This window comes from Heptranchias perlo, unplaced genomic scaffold, assembly GCF_035084215.1.
Source record: "Heptranchias perlo isolate sHepPer1 unplaced genomic scaffold, sHepPer1.hap1 HAP1_SCAFFOLD_324, whole genome shotgun sequence".
Classification (NCBI taxonomy): Eukaryota; Metazoa; Chordata; class Chondrichthyes; order Hexanchiformes; family Hexanchidae; genus Heptranchias; species Heptranchias perlo.
Window position 1 is genome coordinate 33,956 of NW_027139336.1, and position 9,708 is coordinate 43,663.

A 9,708-nucleotide genomic window follows, 5' to 3' on the forward strand; every position below is an offset into this window, starting at 1 on the left:
CACCCTCCCCCTCCAGAATGCCCTGCAGCTGCTCCGTGACATCCTTGACCCTAGCACCAGGGAGGCAACATACCATCCTGGAGTCACGTTTACGGCCGCAGAAACGCCCATCTGTTCCCCTTACAATTGAATCCCCTATCACTATAGCCCTGCCACTCTTCTTCCTCTCCTCCTGTGCAGCAGAGCCACCCGTGGTGCCCCGAACCTGGCTCTTGCTGCTTTCCCCTGATAAGCCATCTCCCCCAACAGCATCCAAAGCAGAATATCTGTTTGAGAGGGAGATGGCCCCAGGGGACTCCTGCTCTACCTGCCTCGTCCTTTTACTCTGCCTGGCGGTCACCCATTTCCTTTCTGTCTGCATAATCTTTACCTGCGGTGTGACCACCTCACTGAACGTGCTATCCACAATAATCTCAGTATCGCGGATGCTCCACAGCGAATCCACCCGCAGCTCCAGCTCCGAAATGTGGTCACCCAGTAGCTGCAGCTGGACACACTTCCTGCACACATGGTCACCAGGGATACCTGCAGTGTTCATGACTTCCCACATAGTGCAGGAGGAGCAGATCACGGGTGCGAGCTGTGCTGCCATGACTTGCGTTAGATTTACACTGTGCTCACCTCTCAGACTCTCCTCCAGCTCTCAGTCTCTCCTTTTATACTGTGCTCACCTCTCAGACTCTCCTCCAGCTCTCAGTCTCTCCTTTTATACTGTGCTCACCTCTCAGACTCTCCTCCCACTCTCAGTCTCTCCTTTTATACTGTGCTCACCTCTCAGACTCTCCTCCCACTCTCAGTCTCTCCTTTTATACTGTGCTCACCTCTCAGACTCTCCTCCAGCTCTCAGTCTCTCCTTTTATACTGTGCTCACCTCTCGGACTCTCCTCCCTCTCTCAGTCTCTCCTTTTATACTGTGCTCACCTCTCGGACTCTCCTCCCACTCTCAGTCTCTCCTTTTATACTGTGCTCACCTCTCGGACTCTCCTCCCTCTCTCAGTCTCTCCTTTTATACTGTGCTCACCTCTCAGACTCTCCTCCCACTCTCAGTCTCTCCTTTTATACTGTGCTCACCTCTCGGACTCTCCTCCCTCTCTCGGACTCTCCTTTTATACTGTGCTCACCTCTCAGACTCTCCTCCCTCTCTCAGTCTCTCCTTTTATACTGTGCTCACCTCTCAGACTCTCCTCCCTCTCTCAGTCTCTCCTTTTATACTGTGCTCACCTCTCGGACTCTCCTCCCTCTCTCGGACTCTCCTTTTATACTGTGCTCACCTCTCAGACTCTCCTCCCTCTCTCAGTCTCTCCTTTTATACTGTGCTCACCTCTCGGACTCTCCTCCCTCTCTCAGTCTCTCCTTTGATACTGTGCTCACCTCTCGGACTCTCCTCCCTCTCTCAGTCTCTCCTTTTATACTGTGCTCACCTCTCAGACTCTCCTCCCTCTCTCAGTCTCTCCTTTTATACTGTGCTCACCTCTCAGACTCTCCTCCCACTCTCAGTCTCTCCTTTTATACTGTGCTCACCTCTCAGACTCTCCTCCCTCTCTCAGTCTCTCCTTTTACACTGTGCTCACCTCTCGGACTCTCCTCCCTCTCTCAGTCTCTCCTTTTATACTGTGCTCACCTCTCGGACTCTCCTCCCGCTCTCAGTCTCTCCTTTTATACTGTGCTCACCTCTCGGACTCTCCTCCCGCTCTCGGACTCTCCTTTTATACTGTGCTCACCTCTCGGACTCTCCTCCCTCTCTCAGTCTCTCCTTTTATACTGTGCTCACCTCTCGGACTCTCCTCCCTCTCTCAGTCTCTCCTTTTATACTGTGCTCACCTCTCGGACTCTCCTCCCTCTCTCAGTCTCTCCTTTTATACTGTGCTCACCTCTCAGACTCTCCTCCCTCTCTCAGTCTCTCCTTTTATACTGTGCTCACCTCTCAATGACCCTGGAATCTAAAGCCCTCCCTCCTGCACCATCTCTGCAGCCACGCATTCATCTGCTCCATCCTCCTATTTCCATTCTCACTAGCGAGTGGCACTGGGAGTAATCCGGAGATTACTACCCTCAAGGTCCTGCTTATTAATCTCTTTCCTAACTCCTTAAACCCTGCCTGTAGGACCTCATCCCTCTTTCTACCTATGTCGTTGGTACCGATATGGACCACGACCTCTGGCTGTTCACCCTCCCCCACCCCGCCCAGAATGTTCTGCAGCCGTTCAGTGACATCCTTGACCCTGGCACCAGGAAGGCAACATATCATCCTGGAATCACGCCTGCGGCTGTAGAAAGGCCTGTCTGTTCCCCTAACTATAGAATCCCCGATCACTATTGGTCTCCTGACCTCTCTCCTCCCCCCTGTACAGCTGAGCCACCCATGGTGCTCTGGTCTTGGGTCTGGCTGCACTCCCCAGAGGAACCCTCTCCATCACCAGAGTGAGATGCCCTCGGGGGACTCCTGCACTACCTGCCTGGTCCTCCTTGTCTGTCTGGCGGTCACCCAGTCCCTCTCCGTCTGCACTCTCTTAAGCTGCGGGGTGACCACCTCCTGAAACGTGCTATCCATGCAGCTCTCAGCCTCGTGGATCCACTGCAGTGCCTCCAGCTGCTGCTCAAACTCCGAAACCCGGAGCTCGAGCTCCTCCAGCTGACGACACTTCCTGCACCGGTGGTTGTCCAGGACACGGGAAGCGTCCTGGAGTTCCCACATGTCACAGGCCGTGTATTCGACGGGTCTGAGCTGCCCTGCTATGTCTCCATTTATTAGATCATGAACTCAACTGATCAGAAATAAACTAAGGACTGAAAAAAAAACTCACCAGCGACTCACCAATCAGCTCCTTCACCCTCGCCCTTCGCCCTTCGCCCTCGGCCCTTCGCCCCTCGCCCTTCACCCTCGCCCTTCACCCTCCGCCCTTCACCCTCCGCCCTTCACCCTCCGCCCTTCATTCTCCACCCTCGCCCTTCACCCTCGCCCTTCACCCTCGCCCTTCGCCCTTTACCCTCGCCCTTTACCCTCGCCCTTCACCCTCGCCCTTTACCCTCGCCCTTCACCCTCGCCCGGGCCTCGCTCCTCACCCTCTCCGATTGAGGCCCACTCCCCGGGGCCTCGCTCCTCACGCTCTCCGATTGAGGCCCACTCCCCGGGGCCTCGCTCCTCACGCTCTCCGATTGAGGCCCACTCCCGGGCCTCGATCTTTATCCTCTCTGGCGCTCTAAAGCTCCAACCCCACACTCCTTCAGGTCAACACTCTTTACCTTTGGGCTCTCCAATTTCACACTAAACCCTTGACATTAGCGGAAAGGGGAGACTTCCTGGCAGCAGTCTGGGCTGAATTTGAATTCAGGTCCCAGAGGTGACTGGGATCACTGCACCACCCAGGTTCCCATTGGTGATTGTGTTGTGAACGACCCGTACTGTCCAGCAGTGAAGAGCTGCCAGCCAAGCCGGGGGTCATTGAAATGTACTTTTTTTTAAATGTAAAGTGTATTCACATGAATTTTCATAGAATAGAATGATAGAAAGTTACAGCACAGAAGGAGGCCATTCAGCCTATCGTGTCCGTGCCAGCCAAAAAAGAGCCACCCAGCCTAATCCCACTTTCCAGCTCTTGGTCCGTAGCCCTGTAGGTTACGTCTCTTCAGGTGCTCATCCAGGTATGTTTTAAATCAGTTGAGGGTTTCTGCCTCTCCCACCCTCTCAGGCAGTGAGTTCCAGACCCCCACCACCCTCTGGGTGAAAATAATTCAGCTCCGCTCTAATCCTTCTACCAATTACTTTAAATCTATGCCCCCTGGTCACTGACCCCTCTGCTGAGGGATATCGGTCCTCCCTATCCACTCTATCTAGTCCCCTCATAATTTTATACACCTCAATTAAATCACCTCTCAGCCTCCTCTGTTCCAATGAAAACAACCCCAGCCTATCCGATCTCTCCTCATAGCTAAAATTCTCCAGTCCTGGCAACATCCCCGTAAATCTCCTCTGCACCCTCTCCAGTGCAATCACATCCTTCCTGTAATGTGGTGACCAGAACTGTACGCAGTACTCAAGCTGTGGCCTAACTAATGTTTTATACAGTTCCAGCATAACCTCCCTGCTCTTATATTCTATGCCTCGGCTAATAAAGGAAAGTATCCCATATGCCTTTTTAACCACCTTATCTACCTGTCCTGCTACCTTCAGGGATCTGTGGACATGCACCCCAAGGTCCCTCACTTCCTCTACACCTCTCAGTATCCTCCCATTTATTGTGTACTCCCTTGCCTTGTTTGCTCTCCCCAAATGCATTACCTCACACTTCTCCGGATTGAATTCCATTTGCCACTTTTCTGCCCACCTGACCAGTCCATTGACATCTTCCTGCAGTCTACAGCTTTCCTCCTCACTGTCAACCACACGGCCAATTTTTGTGTCATCCGCAAATTTCTTAAACATAGGGGGGCATGATTAAGTCCAATTCGTTAATGTATATCACAAAATGCAAGGGACCCAGTACTGAGCCCTGCGGAACCCCACTGGAAACAGGCTTCCAGTCGCAAAAACACCCGTCCACCATTACCCTCTGCTTCCTGCCACTGAGCCAATTTTGGATCCAATTTGCCACTTTCCCTTTGATCCCATTGGCTTTTACTTTTTGACCAGTCTACAATGTGGGACCTTGTCGAAAGCATTGCTAAAATCCATGTAGACAACATCAAACGCACTACCCTCATCGACCCTGCTTGTTACCTCCTCAAAAAATTCAATCAAGTTAGTCAGACACGACCTTCCCTTAACAAATCCATGCTGACTGTCCTTGATTAGTCCATGCCTTTCTAAATGACGATTAATGCTGTCCCTCAGATTTGTTTCCAATAATTTGCCCACCACCGAGGTTAGACTGACTGGCCTGTAATTACTCGGTCTATCCCTCGCTCCCTTTTTAAACAATGGTACAACATTAGCAGTCCTCCAATCCTCCAACACCTCGCCTGTATCCAGTGAGGATTGGAAAATGATGGTCAGAGCCTCCGCTATTTCCTCCCTTGCTTCTTTTAACAGCCTGGGATACATTTCATCCGGGCCTGGTGATTTATCTACTTTCAAAGATGCTAATCCCCTTAATATTTCCTCTCTCACTATGTTTATCCCATCCAATATGTCACACTCCTCCTCCTCCTCCTCCTCCCAATAAACAATCTCTGCATCGTCCCTCTCTTTTGTGAGGACAGACCAAAGTATTCATTAAGAACCAGACCCACATCTTCCGCCTCCACACACAGGTTACCTTTTTGGTCTCTAATCGGCCCTACTCTTTCCTTAGTTATCCTCTTGCTCTTTATGTATTCATAAAACATCTTTGGGTTTTCCTTGATTTAACTTGCCAATAATTTTTCATGCCCTCTCTTTATTTTCCTAATTTTTAATTTCACCCCTGCACTTTCTATACTCCTCCAGGCTTTCTGCAGTATTGAGCTCTCGGTGTCTGACATAACCTTCCCTTTCTTGCCTTATGCTCCTCGACATCCAAGGGGCTCTAGATTTGGCAGCTCCACCCTTTTTCTTTGTGGGAACATGTTTACTCTGAACCCTCACTATCTCCTCCTTGAATGTCTCCCACTGCTCTGACACTGATTTACCTTCAAGTAGCTGTTTCCAGTCCACTTTTGTTAAATCACTTTTTAGCTTAGTAAAATTGGCCTTTCCCCAATTGAGAACTTTAACTCCTGTTCTATCTTTGCCCTTTTCCATAACTATGCTAAAACTAACTGAATTACGATCACTACCACCAAAATGCTCTCCCACTGATACTCCTTCCACCTGCCCAGCTTCATTCCCTAAAACTAAACCCAGAACTGACCCCTCTCTCGTTGGGTTTGCTATAAACTGGCTAAAAAAGTTCTCCTGAACGCAATTTAAGAATTCTGCACCCTCTATACCTTTTACACTGTTTGTGTCCCAGTTAATATTCGGGTAGTTGAAATCCCCTATTGCTGCCCTATTGTTTTTGCACTTCTCAGAAATTTGCCTATATATTTGCTCTTCTATCTCCCTGACTGTTTCAGGGTCCATAGTACACTCCCAGTGTGACTGCCCCTTTTTTGTTCTTTAGCTCAATCCATAAGGCCTTATTTGATGATCCTTCTAACATATCATCTGCCTCCACAGCTGTAATTGTTTCTTTAACCAATATTGCCACCCCCCTCCTTTTTTATCCCCCTCTCTATCTCATCTGAAAACCCTGTAACCAGGAATATTGAGCTGCCATTCCTGCCCCTCTGTAAGCCATGTTTCAGTAATAGCTGTTATCGTACTGCCACGTGTCTATCTGTGCCCTCAGCTCATCCGCCTTATTCCCTAGACTCCTTGCATTGAGGTATAAACCATTGAGCACTGCCAAACTCCTTCCTTGTCTACTTTCTAACCTTTGCTTCCTCTGCCTTCCAAACTCACTTATTAATTTTCTGCCTTCCACTTCCAGCTCTGCTTCTCTCTCTTCTGAATCTCCTCTCAGGTTCCCATCCCCCTGCCAAGTTAGTTTAAACCCTCCCCAACAGCACTCGCAAACCTCCCCGTGAGGACATTGGTCCCGGCCCTGTTGAGGTGCAACCCGTCCGGCCTGTTCATGTCCCACCTCCCCCAGAACCGGTCCCAATGCCCCAGGAATCTAAAGCCCTCCCTCCTGCACCATCTCTCCAGCTACGCATTCATCTGCTCCATCCTCCTATTTCCATACTCACTAGCGAGTGGCACCGGGAGTAATCCGGAGATTACTACCCTTGAGGTCCTGCTTATTAATCTCATTCCTAACTCCCTAAAATCTGCCTGCAGGACCTCATCCCTCTTTCTACCAATGTCGCTGGTTTTAAAAAACAGCCAGACAAAAGATGGTTAAAAATACCAATGGTCCAGGCTTTTAAGTTAGTTTGACAATGACCGGAAACAATAAATAATTCCTTGTCCTGTCTCAGTAATCAATAAACACCTCACACCCTCTGTGTTGGGAAATCTCTGGTCCTGGGTGCTGAGCTGAGGTTTTCTGACTGGCCTTCCCTTCTTGCTGCAAACACAGGCAGGTAGCGATAGGGGCAGAAACACGCACATCACAGTCAGGTTATTAAACAGAAAGCTGCAATGGCAAGCTATCCCTCGACTCAGACAGCATGCAGGACATTCAAACTGATTCTGTTTACATCGAGCAAAGTGATGTGGGGAAGGATGGTGTGTGCATTATATTTATATTATTAAGTTGTACTGATTAAATTAAGAGCTTCTGATCATAACATTGCTCTGTATGTTCACTTGCTGTGAAATAAAGCTCCTTTAATGATTCATATATACTCTCGTCTCGTCCAGTGAGTTCTCGGTCTGCCTTGGAAAGATTAGTGAATTGCATGAGAAATATACACGCTAACTAGTGTGTTAAGGGGTTACACCCCTGGATTATGCTATTATGTAGTTAGATATTGGGCAGTATGTGTGCACTCCTGGACATATGACACTCAGACCACTTTTACAGGAGTGACCAGCACTGTTGTACCTGACAGAACATCTAATGGAAGACCCAAAATTTGAAACTTAGTGTTTCAGACTGTCCGTCAGTACCAGCAACAGGTCATTCCTGCTCGGGGCTTATCTCCGTCAATATACTTTCTATAAAATAAGAATGCCCCCGAGGGGATTCAGGTGCTGAGGAACATGGCATTTGCCTCAATTCCCTCCTCTCCTTAATGTGCTCCTATTGCTGTGACAGAGTTCCACAGGCTCTGGTCAATCTTGAGTACCTCAGCCATGGACATTATTTAGGTATGAGCTTAAGCAATGAGCAGTGGTAGGCTATTTGGCTGTGGGAGACATCACAGCTCAACCCAAACACCCTGACACCCACACATCTTCACTTTGCAGCAGTAATCAATTGGATAGTACGGCCCATTATTAATTCACTCACCAGCCGTATCTCGCCTGATGCCCCTGCTAAGATCAGTTAACTCAGCCCAGGCCAGTGATGGAACTGGAGCCTTCCACGCTGCATTTCTATTCATGGTGCTGTAAACAACTGCAAACGCTAGAAATACATAACACGGGTCTCCAGCTGACACCTTCACAGTGTGAACAGTGCTTTCAGAGTAGGGTCTCCAACTCTGGCTGGACTGTATTCCAGGAGACTTCATCACCTGACCTCCTGCCTCCACCTGCCCCACCCCCACACTCCCGCCATTAGCTGCCCAACACAACAATTCAATTGCCATGGCAATCGGTCAATATTGGCGGCTACAATACCCACAAGCCTCTGCTCTATCCATTGCGTGATTTTACCTGGTGCCTAGGGCCCCATTGCCCTGGGAATGTTGTGGCCCTGCAGTTTGTTGTGAGTCCGTTGGTGGTGAGATGAGAGAAGACAATGTCCCGATGATTTTTCTCCCGAGCGTCTGGGAGATCGATGTTTAATTCCAGGATGCTCCAGCCCAATGGCGGAGGGTTGGTGACCCGAGTTCAGAGGTGAGATTGTACCTTGTGTGTTATACTGGGACACTGTCACATCACCGTAACCTGACCTATACATTCTCTGTGCAGGTTCAAAACTAAGGGGGGTTTGGAGATCTGCGTGGACCCGCAGGAGATGTGGATACAAAAAGCCCTGGACCTCTTGAAGAAACAGTTTCAGCAGAGCTAGAACGAGATGGTGGAGGTGCCATTGAGAGCAGAGTTTGAATCTCCATCACAGGATACTACACCAAGCATAGCTCCAATAACACTCGAGAACTCGTAACTGGTGGAGCCAACACCATGCCCATTAATAGCTCCCGACACCTCACTCTAGGGGGTGGGGGGAGTGAATCGATCCTTTGTCTCTCTGATATTTGGTAACATGTAAATTGATTTCAGGCGCGAAGATATTTCCTTGAACTGGGTTTCTCCAGTGAAAATACTTTTCCCAAAGCTTGCTCCCTATCCTCTATGGATTTCTCCACCGGTTTCCCTTGTATGTGATTTTCCTTTTATCTGCTCCCATAGTAGTTGAACAAGCAATGAGATTTATCTGTAACCTAGAATGCTTGGCTCTGTCACTGTATAATAAAGGCAGTTGTACCCAGCTCTTGGAGGCTCATGTGGCTCATTATTGCACAGGGCTCAGTCCCCACAAACCCAACTGTCTAACTCCCAGGCCCCACTCTCCCAAACCACCTCAAACAGGGGGCAAATATGAGGCAGATTAAAATGGGTTTGGAGTCCATGTGTGTAAATACACGGAGTGTGGTAAATAAGGTTGGTGAGCTGCAGGCTCGAGTCGCCACATGGGACTATGGTATAGTGGCAATAACAGAGACCTGGCTCAAAGGAGGGGAGGATTGGGTACTTAATATTCCTGGTTACAAGGTATTCAGGAAAGATAGGGAAGGAAGGAAAGTGGGGGCAGTACTGATTAAAGAAACTATTATCGCACTGGAAAGGGATGATGTAGTTGAGGGGTCAAAGATAGAATCTATTTGGTTGGAATTAAGGAGCAATAGAGGAGCTATTACACTACTGGGTGTAGACTGTAGGGCACCGAACAGTGGGAAGGAGATAGAGGGTAAAATTTGCAGGCAAGTTACAGAAAGATGCAAGAACTACAGAGTAGTGATAATGGGGGACTTCAATGATCCCAATATAGACTGGAACAGTAACAGTGTAAAGGGCAAAGAGGGGGAGGAATTTCTTGATCAGTGTGTTTCCAGCCCATCGAGGAAGGAAGCAAT

At 49.1% G+C, this 9,708-nt stretch overlaps 1 protein-coding gene across 1 annotated transcript in view; it reads left to right on the plus strand.

Moving 5' to 3' along the window:
- The window catches only part of LOC137311308 (C-C motif chemokine 18-like), a 28,107-nt gene extending 19,063 nt beyond the window's left edge, over positions 1-9,044 (plus strand). Inside the window, exon 3 of the mRNA XM_067978598.1 lies at positions 8,543-9,044. Within this exon, the coding sequence (XP_067834699.1) occupies positions 8,543-8,642 (100 nt within the window). The 3' untranslated portion in view covers positions 8,643-9,044. The remainder of the gene's footprint in view (positions 1-8,542) is intronic.
- The last annotated feature ends 664 nt before the right edge of the window (positions 9,045-9,708 follow it).